This window comes from Athene cunicularia, assembly GCF_003259725.1.
Source record: "Athene cunicularia isolate RWA chromosome 4 unlocalized genomic scaffold, athCun1 chr4_part1, whole genome shotgun sequence".
NCBI lineage: Eukaryota > Metazoa > Chordata > Aves > Strigiformes > Strigidae > Athene > Athene cunicularia.
The window spans coordinates 11,270,779-11,287,201 of record NW_020799098.1 but is presented as its reverse complement, the minus strand read 5'-3'; the positions used below and the strand labels follow the sequence as shown (position 1 = coordinate 11,287,201).

The window sequence follows — 16,423 nt, the reverse complement described above, 5'->3', positions numbered from 1 at the left end:
TGTTTATGATCAAATACTGCTGTCATTTGCCAGACTAATTAAAACTGTTTGCTTTAAAAAAAAAACAACAACAACAAAAAAAAAAACCACAAAAAAACCCAAACCAACACACAACACATATAAAGTAACAACATTAAATATTTTCTGATTTTTTCATAATGACGCTTTGGGTGCCAGTTACAGGTTTGCAAATTAAGTGCTTGCTCTGATTATGCACAAATATGGCAGATGGTCTCATGTTAATGAGTTGCAGAAAGCAGGAGGTGGAATAACACCACCGTGGCAGTGATGAATTTCATGCAACAACTCTCTCTGGGTCTCCACGCAGGCTGCACAACACCTTAGTGCATCAAAAAGCCCAGTAATTACTCCAGCATGCTGGCTGGATCCCTGCTGTATCCCCATGTGAAAAGACATGATACAGACAGAAAGTCCCCCTGCATAAAGGCATCCTTTCACTGACATTTTTTGGGGGGGAGGAAAACCTTACCCTAAAATGAGATTTTGAGTAATCAAAAGAATTACAGGCTCTTCACAGGCAAAGCATTATCAAATGTGGACTGAAATTATGTATGCTTTTCTTTATATGAATAGGACCTTTACCGCCTGCCACCCAAAACTTTATTTAATGAACATCAGGCATTAATTTGTAAATGCACTCAGTTTTGTCCTGGTTCTATGCTGATTTCAACCAGGATGAGTTTTACTATTCTCCATTTGTTTGATGTCTTTGTTTAAATTTACCTCAGCATTTCCAGCACAGTTAAGCACCTCTCCCAGGTACCTCTCCCCAGTTAGGAATCAGCCCCCTGCGATGCAATCTTCTGCACATGGCTGTATCTGCAGTTTGGATCCTCCCCCAGAAATCTCAGCAATTACTTCTTTGAAAATCCTATCCATGCTTTTAATGAGCACTTAACTTCCTAGTATAACTTCTCAGTCTTTAGACTCAAAGGATGTAAATAAAGAGAAAAGAAAGGCAATTAAAAAACTAAAGAAAAATATAATTAGTAAGAAAATAAAGCAGGGGTATTATGTAATATTTGGGGTATAAAGACAAGAGTAAGTATGTACAGCTTTACTATGCCCTAAAAATCTAAACCCCAGAAACTCTGTATCTTTGAATTAAATAAATCAAGTTGGAAACCAGAAATAACAGAAGCTTGGCTTCCTGTAGTAGATAGTTAGCTAACCTTTATTGAAATGTTAGCAAGATATTCTTTTACCAGTGCTTGTAACCATGATTCCTCCCTTGTCCCTTTTATCACACTGTACTAAATATGTAAATTCATGAAAGATATTCTTAAAAAATTAATTAGACTCTGGATTAAATATATACTACGAAATAAAACTTTCACTAAAGTACTGATTTTATTGGTATATGACAAAGACATGAGGGACTGCAGAAAGTTCTTTACAAATACAAAGGAAGGTTGCAACAAGAATGTGATCAAAACAAAAGAAAAATTCACAATTACTCTGTAATTGTGAGAGTTCACTAACTGACCAAAATTTTTTTTCATTCATTAATTATTGAGTTGCTTTTAGAAAGTTAATTATTAATTATTTTAAAAGTTTAAATATATCAAAACCACAACACAGAACCATTGGCCACTGCTTTAAATTACTTTTGCACAGGCAAAAGTGATTATTATTATCATCATTATTTCAGTGAAATAAAAAATTAAGCTCATGTGACATTGATAAGTCAGCCCCAAACCTAGCATACTATCCAAGCTAGACCCTATGAGCACTGCATCAGAAGCGCAGTTTTCCCTGTTATACTGAGTTAATATGATCTGGGGTTGCAGACTCCTGAAGGACTTGGGAAGTGATGGGCACACTGCTGAGAGCACCTGATGAACAAGAACCCCTACGTCCACCCCCAATGCCTAAGATGCCACACGTGCCATCAACCGCTACTGCTTGGCCGCAAGCTGGGACTCCGAAATCTAAATACTGAGCTTCCTGTAAGTGACTCCCACTCAGAAACATGAAACCCCGTAGCTATGTTCAAATGCAAGTCCCTCAGATCACTCAGCGTAGGCTTTAACATATTTATATCCTAGCAGATGCGTTTGATCTAACAAACAAATCACTCCTATTATCAAGTTACTTGATGTTTTTAACCTTTCACCACATATTTGTCTTAGCCCTCCCCATTAATATGGCTTCACAACAAATGCCGTAACTCTGGGTTGTGTTGTTATGTTCTACTGAAAAAATGGTCCAGAAGTGATATATCCGGCCCAGGGCTTCTTCACAATTCCCAGGAAACTGTAGTGCCACAAGAATCAGAAGCACTGACCCAACCTAAGATGAAGATGTGATATGTTCTAACAGATTAATTAAACGAATAAATGGAAATTCATGGGGAAAAAGTATAGATGAAACTGCTAGCTGTGCCAGTGTGGAAGACTGCATGCATTGAATCCATAACAAGACAGCAATCCAGGGAATTTTGATTAGGGGTAAAACAGGACAGACACATCCACAGTAAAGCTGCTATAGTACGATGGTCATGTTTTTCATGTCTGTGGCTCAGACTGCAAGCTTACCCCATTTCATTAAGACCAAACCAGTAAAGGACAAAGATATGAATTATGGTTCTTCTCATGTACAAAGTCTTGTACAAAGAGCATTTTTTTGCAGGATTACACAGATTTTTCCATTTAATTAGGGTGGAGGCTGCAAGATTTTTTGTGTGCAAATACATTTGCGAATGCATTATGGATTGTCCATTATTCGGTCTGCTAGAGTGACTATATAAAAAAACTGTAAAGTGTACTTTCTGATTTTATAAAAAGTTATAGTAATTCAATTATCCAGATCGCCTAGAAACACTGGGCTTTGACTCACACTTCCAAAATTCCCTAAATACTGTATCTGACATGGAATACTGCTACTTTGGAAGTGCCAGGATGCTATCACATCACAGAAAGAGAAATACTTGACAAACACTCCTAAAACAAGGTAATTTCTATCTTTATGAAAGACCAAAAAGGCTACACAGGATAATATAACTACATCTACCTACAATTCTACGTTAGTCTGTGCCTGTACTGGGTCACTAAATTACGCTGTTGCAATTGAGATCCACGTATTTGCTTAATATCGTACCCTGTATGAGAAGCAGTCCTGACCTGACAGAATGAACTAGGCAACACAATTTGTTTTAATTTGATAGTCTGAGTCATCAATATTTTATCACCTTTTTGCCTTTTTCCTTGGCGTCTGCAATATAGTTAAGAAATACCAAGAGAATTCACAAACACGGGAATCAAAGCCCTTGAAGTGTTTGCTTTATTATTTCAAAGGCATCTACTTCTATTATAACTGCATTTTCATTAAACGCAGTTAAAATGGGAGATATTTTAAAGTAAAATTTGAAGTGAGGCTAGATGGCATGTTCCCTATAGCCTTTTACTAGCAGACTACATGTATACATTAACAAGAAATAATATATACGAATAGATAGGAGTAAACCGCTTGTTTATGCTGCCTATTTACCTCCAAAAATCCTATTAAACTTTGATACTGAGCAAAACTAGCAGATGTTCACAGTACTGCTATTAATATTTTTAATCTGGATGTGCATCTCAATCTTGAATAAAAAGAAGAATTGTTCCATTTTTAAAGCTTTCCTTACAATTGTTTACAACCATTATCTGGGGAACATAAGAAGAACTGGATGGGAATGAGTGCCTTTATACTAACTTTCCTTGGTTATACAATTTAATTCAAATACAAAAGGCACCTACATACTTGCTGTTACCATTCTGAAACTCATAGTCCCCATAGGAATAATCAGACAGCTCTATGGCAATATGCAAATGTACCTTTCTACCATTAAAAAAAAAAAAAAAAAAAAAAAAAAAAACCCCTGAAACCTCATCATTTAACCAACATTATCAAATAAACGATTTCACATCTCACACATATTCAAAAACGTAAGTGTAACTTCTTCCACTGTAGTATCTTGTGTCACTGATCACATCATTCAAACAGACGTCAAATACCTCCAGACACCCTCTCAAGACACACTCATTTGTCATTCTTCATGGGCTCTGTCAGTTTGTGGTCTCCATCATTGTACATCTGTAAATACTATGAGAAGGGACATAATCTGCAGTTTTACAAGTACCTAAGATTTTCTAACAAAAGTTATGAGATGAATTAATACAGAGGCAGTCAACCTATCAGGAAGGCACCTTATCAGGGAAACACAGCCAGATCACATGTGGGATTATTTGTCCTGGGGCTGCCCTGATGCTGCACTGTACACTGGACACACAGAGCTTCTTTCAAGGTGCTGTCTTTGGCAGATGAGTTGAGAGGGGGCAAGCTGCATCGTGGAGTACCATCAAAATAAATGCACTGCAGGGAGGAGTCAACTGTAAGGTAAAAATATTCCCATAATTATCACCCTGCCCATGCACAACAGCATGACAAGAAAAGGGGTTCAGAAAAGGGGTGGTGGCAGAAACCTCTCCTCCAAGGCTGAAAGAAGGTAAGCAGTCAACTGACCAGGAGAACTGAGTACCATTTTTTTGCTAAATACTAACACATTAACTATATTTTTTCATCCATTGATTTGAGCACGATTAAAAACCCAGTTCACATATGTCTAACCTGGTTTTTTTCCCCCTTTATGACAGCTAGTGAAATGTATGTTCAGTGCTCTGTTCTGTTCCTAAGTTCTTCTCATGTAGCAACACGGTAAATACACACTAGAAAGCAACTTATGCTTCTTAAGTAACAAATAAAACCCAGAAACAAAACAAAAACAGATACCAGAAGAATACCAGCAAATTGATGGAAACCCTTGAAAAGTGATAAAAGAAATTATGACATTTAAATAATGAGGAAAAAAACCCACAACCATGTGCACAAAAACTTAGCACTTCGCAAAATGATTAGTAAGGAGGAGTGTAAGTACTCCAAGAGCCCTGACACCAAGAAGCAGTTTAACCACACACCTCTGACACTATCTCCTCTGCCAGCTGAGAGTCTGATGGGTTGCTGACAGATGCTACTCTGCTTCTTCTTCATAAACATAGTGATTTTTTTCTCATTTAATCCAAGGACTGCCTGAAGCAAACAAACTCCTTATCTCTTGCAGAGAGGTAGGGGCAATGCAGCTTCTGCAATACATTCACCATCGTCTTCTGCATGGGGGTGGGAGAAAAAAAACCTCCACACTGCTTAAATTGGTGATCAGTGATTAGTTTCAGAATCTGCTTGCTGCATTTGCAGGGGACCTGGCAACCTCTAAAAGGAAATACCCTATGAAATGAAAACATGGATGTACTGTTGTGTCATGTTCCTTCCATAGGACTTGTCAATGTTTTCTCATAGCAGATCTCTATAAAAGGGGGCTTGCATTTCACCCAGATAATTATATGAAGCACATAACAGTGTATTACTGGGACTTCAAGCAGGAAACAAGACTCCTAAATAACAAAAATAGATGCTTTCCTCCTGAGTTAGATCTGAAACACTAATTTGATAATAAAATTTGCCATAAGCACAGGTGACTTTAAAGGAATTTGAAAGATACATGTATGAGCTGTGTTCTGCTTTAAATACCATTCTGGTTCTGAATAGGTGAGCACAATTATTTTTGCTATTTAGGATACTGCACTATGCTTATTTTTCTTGCTGTGTAATTTTGCAAAGAACACAATTATTGAGTTGAACATTTAATCCTGTCTATGTAACTCAATAAAGATTGAGTTAGGTATTGAATACTATATATCCAGTCCCATCGGATTTATAAAAATAATGGGGTAGCTGACAGATAAGGACAGGGTTTTTTCTGATAGTTTCCTCTAAACAGAAATGGAGATAGTCACATTAACACAGCTGGGACCAGAGCCATGTTTCTAAGCTGTACTACAAGGATTTATAAATGTATTTTGAAATACTGCTTAATAATAAAATTAGCAGGTTGTCCAGTAAACATCAGTTAACATTTACTCATTTGTATATTCAAAAAAAATTAGAGTTTGGGTTGGAAGGGACCTTAAAAATGATGTAGTTCCAACCCCCTGCCGTGGGCAGGGACACCTTCCACTAGCCCAGGTTGCTCAAAGCCCCGTCCAACCTGGCCTGGAACACTGCCAGGGAGGGGGCAGCCACAGCTTCTCTGGGCAACCTGTGCCAGGGTCTCACCACCCTCACAGTAAAGAACTTCTTCCTTACATCTAATCTAAATCTACTCTCTTTCAGTTTAAAGCCATTAACCTTTGTCCTATCAATACATGCCCTCATAAAAAGTCCTTCTCTGGCTTTCCTACAGCCCCCTTTAGATACTGTAAGGCTACAATAAGGTCTCCCTGGATCCTCTTCTTCAGGCTGAACAACCCCAACTCTCTCAGCCTGTCCTCACAGGAGTGGCGTTCCAGCCCTCTGATCATCTTTGTGGCCTCCTCTGGACTTGCTCCAAAAAGTCCACTTCCTTTTTATGTTGAGAGCCTGAGAATCTTTCAAACAACCAAGTATCTACAGAAGGAAGGGGTGGTGTATTGGTGAATTCCCTATTTCTTTGACCATCCTTCTGCCATCCACAATGTGTCAATACCAGATCAGGCACCAACCTAAAGCAAACAAAGTAGTTCCCCCCAAAAAATGGGAAAGCACAGAGGATAACACTGGAATTCAAACATCACAGTCCAATACAAGAGTCTGAACAGACATGGCCATGGCCCACCCCATGGCAAGCATTAGAAAGCTGAGAGAGGGATAACTGCTGCATTTCTTTGTAAATGTTAATTGTCTCCTAACCCTGCACCATGTTTCACTACCAGTTCTCTCGATCTCTTCTTCCTCAGGTCCCAACTCTGTAGTAAACTCCACAGGTTTATATCCATTCAAAACATACTCCATTCTTAGGACTAAGGATGTTTATAATCTTACAGTAAGTAGTCAGCGAGTTTATAGCAAATCCTTTCAGTCATGGATTGGATTGTAGAATGTTTGTGAAGTTTCCAGGACCAGTAAATCACATTCCCAGTGCTAAAACCTACCCATAGGAACAGCTGTCACAAACACTTACCTTTGCAAACAAAGCACTTAATATGGAAATATTTGTTCTGAACTCTCAAAACTTCTCCTTTGCATGGGTTTCCACAGTTATTGCAGAGAATTGCAGTACTTGATGGCTTCTCCAGTTGGCTGTGTACAGCCTGTGGTTGTGAAACTGAAAGGAAAAACAAAAGGTAGAGAATTTTAAAGGTCATCAGATGCATCTTCGGCAAGACCTACAAATAATGACAGTTAACATCTGGGACAAAACAGGACAAGCAGATAAAACAGTTCTAAATTCTGGTATCGGCCAGCACAGGATAAAAGATCTGCTAAAGGAGCTGAGCCAAGCTTCTCATTTCATAACTTTCGAAGCTCATGCCTGCAAACATTTCAAACATAAATCAGAATTGCTTATAGAGGAAAGTATCCACATGATCAAGTCTTCCAAGCCTCCACCTGAATTTCAAAAAAATGCTTAGTCACATTTTCTCTTCAAGAAGTCAACGACTACAGATAAAAGCTATTGGTTTTACCCAAAATACTTTTAATGGGATTTAGCAACTATTATACTGTGGGCTACTGATCTTTAAAGTTCAAGGTAATTGTCTTTTTAAGTCATTTTAAGATAGAAATACACTTCTGTAGATGTTTTGAGTTCATACTTCTGAAACATTGACATCTCCATAAATACCATGTACACCTGATCATTAAACAAAGGTTGCTGTCATTCTGTAAGAAAACAATAATTAGGTTTATCTAGGTTAGCAAAACATTAAGTGAATTAAAAATCTGCTGCCACCTTGTGATGTAAATTAGAAATTGCATTTATTGGGCTGTTAATATAAATTGGCATCCCAATGTGTTATGTGGAACAGGTAAGATAGTACTTGCATCAGTGTTTTATTGCAGTATACTTAAGAGCCTAGAGAGCAAACATGAAGGCAGTTAATTATAAAGGGGCTGAACTATATGTCAATAGACTTCTCTTTTTTTTCCTGTGTTAAGAACAACTAACAACAGAAAAATCCATCAAACATTTCAAATTATATTCTTCTTCTGTAATGTGGCATGGTTATTCTAAGGTTCGACTGCTTATTTCAAAGTGATTGAATTTTTTAAAAATTTAACTTCAAAATAAATTTATGAACCAACCAGCCAACATGGAGAAACATCTCACAGGCCAATACACCAAGTATAATGGGAATCAGATGTGGTTTTCCTTCAGGGTTTAGTCAAGGGATAATGCCACTGCTGTGTAATCCTTTTCTTTCATCAACATTCAAGAAAAAAAAAAAGTGAACTTTTTGTATGAGACTGCTGTAGAACAGTTAATAACTTTGTAAGAGGCTGAGTTAAACTCAGACTAGCCAAGATCTTTAGTTTCTATTCTTACTGTAATATCAGAGTTGTAATTTCATAAAAAGAGACTTCTAAAGGAAAACAAAAAAAGAAAAACAACAAAACAACATCAGTGTCTATACCATAGGTAGGGATGATAAAAAGAGGCAGTGAATGTACTCTCACCATAAACATATATGATAACAAGACGATACCAAAATCAGTAAGTGAGTGTCATCCAGCTCTTGTTCTTTAATATCCGACCTCGCTGCTCTTATTCTCACCTCAGCCCCACCACCGGCACCTTGTGATGATACCTAAAAGTTCTTTCCACATCCACCAGCTTTAAGGAGTCAGTATTTCAATAAGATGCTGAGCTTTTCACCCAGTCTTCCACGGGATTTTTTGCAAGTTTTGCCCAAACTGGCACTTTCTACTCTTATAAGTGGGTTGGTGGTTGGTTCGGGTTTTTTTTTCCCAAGGAGATATATGGGACTGAGCTGCCCATAGAATTATTCACCACCCATTAGCATGCTGCCTTGTCTGTTGGAATTATGCATTCTGGGATTGTCAAAAAAGTCCTGCTCAAGGCAATATGAACTTTGGAGCTATTACTGAAGCCCTGGTTATAATTAAGTACATGTCCAATAAACACAACACAGCATGACAGGCAATTAGAAGCTTAGAGAAAGGCAGATGCCCAAATTTACAACAGAGCAAACAGCACACATGGTTCAAGCTAATATGAGGGTCTGACCGATTCTTCAAAAGAAAACAGAGGGAACTCTGAACTTTGCAATACTTAACTTCTCACATGAGAATTTCTCTTTATTGTAACCTGCCCAAAACAAACTACCCACCCTGAAAAAGAATCAACCCTGTAAGAAACCAAAACAGAGTGTTTTCCTGAGTTACTTAGAGTAGCTGCTAAAAGTTTCTAACTATGGGTGAAGAAAATTTGCTCCCTCCAGAATTACTAAGGAGATTTACATTTAATTCATGGAAGACTTAAGAGCTGACCACACCCAGAACATTTTGGTGTAAAAAGTTACATTTGAAATATAAAATTCTGATTGCAACGATTAAACATTTGCCTTTTTTTCACGTTTAGCTCTTCCCATGGCTGAGGCCTTCTGAACAGCATCTCTCCAGAGGCATCAATGCCTGGCCAGGGCAGAGGCATGCAGATGGCCACAATATCGTGCAGTGGTGTGTCCCATGGGCAGGGCAGGGACCTGAATGCAGCCTCTGCGCTAAACATACCTCCTTTCCCTAAACTGAAAATATCGTCACATTTCCAGAGAAAACTTCATTTTTCTGTTTGTTTTCTCGCACCTGGGAGTTCAATGATGGATTTATCGCATAGAAGCATAAAACTGAAAATTGCTGGAAATACGTTTTTTGAATTGTGAAAACTGTTGCAAACTGAAAATTGTTGCAAAGTGGCAGAAAACAAAGTTTTGCTTTCCACGATACATGTGGTGGTCACTGTCCATAGCTACAGGGCAGGACAACTTCACAGATCTGCTTCTCTTCAGGTCTCTGGCTCAAGGTTTAGAATTAAAAAAACCCAACTCAGCTATAAAATAAATTAAAAAGTATTTTTCTTGGAATTCTTCCATTAATCTTGAGGTAACACAAATCATATTTAAAATATGCATGGTAGACAGATGAATAATTATTTTGCTTTTCCCTCAGTTCAAAACTAAGATAATCAGTATTTCACACAAAACCTCAGTGGGAATACAGTGCCTTCAGGCTCATTATAAAGCTGTGCTTCTGAAGACAGTTTTAAATACTTGTTCTTTCATCTAACACAACAAAATGATGTAATTAATGATATATTAGTTTGCTTCAATATTTTAAAATATATTGTGTTTTATGTTGAAATTGCAGCTGATGACATTTCTGAGTAACTATACTAATGAACGTAACATTTTATGTTTCCAATCATATTTAAGGAACAAGGTTTACACAGTAATTTTAAGCATTCTACTTTTATGCCTTTATATATCAAAATCAGTCTTTGAAGCAGCAGAAGACACAATTAACATATTTAATGAGTGAAATAGTGGATTACTGATGAAATGTAATGATCTGAGGCTACTCATCGGATCATAACTAAAGAGCTCATTAAAAATTAAATGCTTATATTGTACCCTGATTTATAGAATTTAATGAAACTAGAAATTTCCCCTTATCTTTAAATGACTTACTCTAAACAGAAATACAAATGGACACCTGATTCTCCATACTTCCCTTTCTCCCAGACTGCATTCTCCTCTAGCAGAGTTACTGCCACTTAAACCCTAAAAAGACCTGACTGCATTTAGACAGGGACAAAAACTGTCAAGAAATGAACTATCAAACACTTTCCACAGCACTTTGGTGTGCAAGACCTGTCTGCTAGGGACCTCTCTGCCAATAATCTTGCCAAATGTTCAGCGCTGACATACTACTGATGTCAACACTCAGCCTCTCTCCAACAGGGTACACAGTACATAACTCTGCAGTTCCGGATGAATTAGCAATGGTTTATTAAAAAATGTCAAATAAGATATATTCCTCAGATTTACTTCTATACTGCTTTCTTGAGACATATGCACTTGCTGCAAGTACGGTGAAAAGGGGACAGTGGTATCACTTGTTATTATAGCTGCATTACACACCTTATAGCAACATATAAAGTGGTGTTTTCAGTGTGCTGATAACTTTGCCGAACTTCAACCATCTAAATGGACATTATTCACATTTGGTGTGCTCAAGCTCATTTCTTCAGGGAAAATTTCAGACAAACTCTTTAAGCTTTTTATAAAGGTGGAAGAAAAAAGGACAGGATACAATATTTCAATGTTAAAAAGAAAACATAGCACCTTGTTTTGGGAAGTACTTGGAGTAAAGGCTGAAGCCTGATCGAGATGGATGTTGTGATAGGTACACTGTATCCATGAAAATCCACGATATGTGGTCAAAAAAGCACCTTTGAATAAGCACAGCTCCTTCGGCACTGCAATACTAAGCAGGATTTAACAGCACTGGGGACCAGGATGAGGTGCCAGGGATGAGGACGAGATTTGGCTGAGACAAGAGTGTTTTGGAAGCAGCACAAGACAAGCTGATAGAGGTGGCAGAAAGGGGAAGAATCGCAAGTCTCTGGTCATGCTCTACTCTGGAGCCTGGGATGGAAAATGTAACCTTGTCTCTGCTGTGAGCAAATTGCTGAGGGAAATTAAACCCTTAGCAAAAGATCCCATATAGGACTGGTCCACGCAGAGGATAACAAACCCGTTTGCTATCAGGCTCTCTGACAGCCAAATGAGAGAAATCTTCATGGTGGACTACAGACCTAATCGAGAAAAACAGGCCCAGAAACTGCAGAATTTGACACAGTCCTAATGCTTTTTCCAGTTTGGTGCATTTTGTTTTAACTTAGCATAAGAAGCCCTCACTGAGCTTAGAGTACTGAAAAGTGAAGAAGTGTCATACTTAAGAATATACATTCAATCTTGGATCAAACCTCGAATATGAAGTTTAATAATAAAGATTTTCACCTGCTTTGTTCAATATATGCACACAAATAAGGCCACATATCCCACTTACTCCATATTATTTAACCCTGTTATGAAAAAAGAGTTTATGAGATTTACTGCTCTTGGTGGTTACAGAAACCTGAAACGACAAAGGGCCAAATGACACAATTTAATATTAGAATCACAGAATGGTTTGGGTTGGCAGGGACCTTTAAAGATCATCTAGTTCCAACCCCCCTGCCATGGGCAGGGACACTTTCCACTAGACCAGGTTGCCCAAAGCCCCGTCCCACCTGGTCTCATGTGGTATTTCACAAGGATATTTTAAAGAGTACTGTGAATGAAACTAAGGTGGAATTTGAATGAAGGGACAACATTTATGTGAATAAGTATTTCATTCCTAAAGAACAAGTTTTTGTAATCCCAACAATTACCCCTCAATGTAGGGAAAGTGCTAATTCCTCACCAAGGTTCCTGGATGGACAGTGCAGAACCAGATCGTAAAAGAAAAACCAAAGGGGTTAGCTAGGGAGGGGGATCACCTCCCCTGTTCTTTTTGTGGCTTGTTTGGGGTTTTTTCATTGGGCTCTGGAGGTTGGGTTAAAAAAATGCAAGCCTTTCATTTCAGGATAACACAAATATAGTATCATTTGCCTTCAACATCAGCAGAAAAGCTACATCAATTTTCTTTAGCAACTATCAGTGCTACTGGCATCCCTATAAATTCACCAGGAACATCCCTTCTTCACAATCCATTACATTCACTTCATGAGGTGAAAACATTTTGTTTGAGGGGAAAAAAAATATTAGAAAGACATTAGTATCTAAAATTATCAATATCAGCTGCTAAATTCGTTAAATGTTCAGCTTTTTCAACAAGAGCAAAGGCCACACTCCAACTCTGAATCAAAAATGCACAGCTCTGACAACGGATATTATTCTGCATGGAGGAGTTTGCAGAAAATTATTTCTGTGTTGACACAGAAACCTTTCATCTCTATAGCTAGAGATGGTTACTGAAAATAAATATAAACAAATATGAGACCCCAATCCCATTTACTCACTAAGTATTTGAGAAATAGGACAGAAGTATTGATTGTTGAAATTCTGTACCAAGTGATTTGGGGAGGGTGTGATTTACAGCAACCCCGAGGGGAATTAAATTTGCAATCTTCTCTGAGCAGGATTAAAGGAGAAGCAGATGAGTGCAGCAGCACCCAACTGGAATTAGAGATTGGAGTTAAAGTTGGGTTTTTGTCAAATCCTTCTTGTGTTGCCTCAGTCAAAACACTCGGGGTTGGATTTAAAAACACCCAGATGAAAGGAAAGGAAACAAGCATTTAATTGCCTCTTAATATCCCATAAAGCATTATTCCTGGTTTTAAGTGCCTAAAACTGGCCCCTGCTCCCTCCCTGCCTTGTGTCTACAAAATACAGTGATTAGTTCTTCCAGTGCTGGCATGGGAGTAAGGGTAATATAACACAGTAAAAAGTAATACAGTAATACATGTGGTGTTCAGAGAACTACATGGGTGTGAGCTATAAATTTATGTCAGATAAGGGGTTTCAGTTTTGGTTGGTTGTTTTTGGTTGATTGTTTTTTTTCCTAAGAACTGGTGATTCATTATGGAGCCTTGTGCAAGCCTAAGACCTCCACGGTCCTTTCCACAGACAGAATGAGAAAAAGAGTGATTGTGAAACAGTAAATCCACGAAGCTTTGCCCATCCCTCCTTCCAACTGAACTTGGCAGGGGGCAAGAGCAATTCCCCAGCCCCAGCCCTGTCTGGACCACTGGGGCAGGAGGGAGCACAGTGTGCCCAAATGGACAGGCACTGAACCTGCCCAAGGAGCAGACACATTAGATGTTCTGCAAGCTAGTTAAATCATTAGTGGTAACTTAGTATCTTATTTCTCAATTAGCAGCTTGCGTTAAAAGCCATTTCAAACACGTTTGCATGCCTTAGGGTGCCTTCTCATTATAACACAATGACTTTTTCGTAGCCCCTCAAGCCCTCCAGCTGGCCATACAGAGGGCTAAACTGTCCCCACGCCAGCATACGTGAGCTCGCTCACTTCCCCAACAGAGATTTTCTGCACCAAGTGGGTCCAGCCGCTCCCCCAGAAATTCTCGCTGTTCTTTCCAAGACTTCTGCTGTGGCTCCCTCAGCAAAGCACTATTACTGCTTCTCTCTTTAGTTCCTATACTATTAAGACAGGCAATTCAGCAAATTCAACAATCCTTTACGTCAACAGAGCTCTATTTAATTGAATTCTATCACATAGTCCAAAAATACAAAGTAACACAGCTCAAGAATCACTTTCCTTTTTACAATGTATACCTGCTTTTACTACTTATAAACCACAGCTTTTACAGTGCCTTTCCTTTGGCACTGAGGAAAGGATCGCATGCCTTTTCCAGCACTTCCTATGGATCACAATCAAAACAGAAACCTACGGCTTATACAGGACAGCAGGCAGACAGCACAACTGAAGCAACCTCTGCTTTTACTGCTAATTACAGAATTTATGGGATCAGAGGCAAAGGAGAGGTATTATTCAGTAGAACGTGAATACAACCATGCATGAGATGCAGCACAGCCCAAGTACTCAGCACGTAAGACCTCCAAATTTCACCATATCCTCAGTGCAAAATTCATGTCACATAAACAAGCCTAGCACGAGCTAACCTCCTGCCCTCGTTATTATAATAAAATATTTACCTAATCCAAAGGCAGGTAGCAAAAATCTCTATGGAATTTTAGCAACCGTTACTGCAGCAATGTAAAGGCTATTTTTGTATGGGTTTAGCAAGATTACCATGAGAAAGGATATCGGAACAGCACTCCAATATATCTACATAAAGCAATAGGGTTTTTTTCACTACAATCTAATATAAACTCTAAAGTCAGTTTAAATTAAATGAGTAAAGTTTTCAAATTTAGCTGTCAGCAAAGTGACAGTACCACGATCATTTCCAAATCATCATTCACATAATTAAAAGAATATGAAGCATAATTTAAAATCAATGTTTAACCATTTTCCTCCATTCTGCTGCATTTCCACATAAACACAGAATAATTATTCTCATGACAGTATCAGTGATTTAGTTACTGCAGCTCCAGGTGAAAAATAAGTCATTTCAGGTCTAGGCTCTCCAAAATGTGGAGTCATCACACTGTACCTGTATCTTCCGGCATTCCCACGTTAATTCCCTTCCAGAGAGGACATGCCACCAGGAGCAGGGCTGCTGCGAGGCGGGGCGGTGGCGAGGTGCTGCGCCGGGGCGTCGAGGGAGCTGCGGCAGCGTGCCATCACGGCAGCCGTTCCGACACCAACGCACCCAGGGGTCAGATGACTCCTGCTGCACCCACGCACAGGCGGGAGGTGAGCCAACACCTCGCCGCCGTGTAAAAATAGCGTTCAGCAGAAGCCTAAATATTGTCACGTCCTCAGGGTAGGCCACTGCTGGCAGGGTCCCGGATGGACGCAGGACGTGCCAGCGACGGCTGGCTTTGCATCGGGTGATGCCACCTTCCATGCCCACTGCAGGGTGATGCTGGGCACCAGGAAAAAAAGGCTTGAAGGAAAACCTGCAAACTGCCTGGCTACAAATTAAAACCACAAGCTGAGGTAGCTGGGAAACCCCACTAGCCATCCCCCCAGTCCAGGCGTTCCCCTCCCCCTGGGGCAGGAGAGCAAAGCACTGATGTCAGAAGGAGATGCTGTAAGCTCATCTCTCTCCCCAGGGTGGTCAGTGAGATAGATACCTGGAAGGCAAAAATCTCTCCCCTGATTGCTCATATGGAGTTGGACTGTGTACAACTGGAATAACAGCAATGTGTTGAGCTATTTAAAGCAATACTTGCTTGCCCAGTTACCATGTGAATATTCCAGGATTAAAATCTGTAGCTCTTACTTGCTTTGGACTAAATTTTTATGAAGGTAGCAACGTGGCTTGCACACTGGAAAGGAGACTGATGGCTTGGAGAACAAACCGGCTAAACCAGGAGTAAATTGCTGGGATAGAAAGAGGACTGAACCTCCCTTTTTCACAATGCAGACTGTTTTTTTCCCTGCAGGCTTCACAGAAGCCAAAACACTCTCCACTCTCCATAGCTCACCATCCTTTACCCAGTCATTGACTACTTGGTTACAAACCACCAAGGAAGCAGCTTTTTCTCTCCTTCAGCAAACAGAAACTAGTCAGGGGTATAAATGTGAAAACAGGTCTCTGCAGCTTCTGATGCTGCAGAAGGAGAGCTGTGAAAGCAGCACAGCTTGTGTAGTACCATGCGCAAAAAGCACAGTAAAATCACTCTGCCACAGAAGCTGAAGAACAGTTTACACTGAACCATATTAAAATCTATTGAACTGATACAATCTGTACGCATGTTGAAGGGTGAGTCTCCATCGACCTCAACAGTCAATGCCAAATTATTTCACAGAAAGTTCAATATCTTCCAATCTCCACCAAAAACCAAACTTCTGCTTAAAACGCAAAAAACTTATTTTTTTCTTGGGGGGG

The 16,423-nt window shown here is 39.3% G+C and overlaps 1 protein-coding gene across 15 annotated transcripts in view; it reads right to left on the bottom strand.

The window, feature by feature from the left end:
* Positions 1-16,423, bottom strand: part of ABLIM2 (actin binding LIM protein family member 2) — a 134,227-nt gene that overhangs the window by 98,705 nt on the left and 19,099 nt on the right. For 14 of the 15 annotated variants that reach the window (XM_026847188.1, XM_026847189.1, XM_026847193.1 and 11 more), the window contains exon 2: positions 7,058-7,201. In XM_026847188.1, the coding sequence (XP_026702989.1) occupies positions 7,058-7,201 (144 nt within the window). Of the gene's footprint in view, positions 1-7,057; positions 7,202-15,079; positions 15,243-16,423 lie in introns of those variants that run through there. The other variant, XM_026847191.1, reaches the window with a different exon arrangement.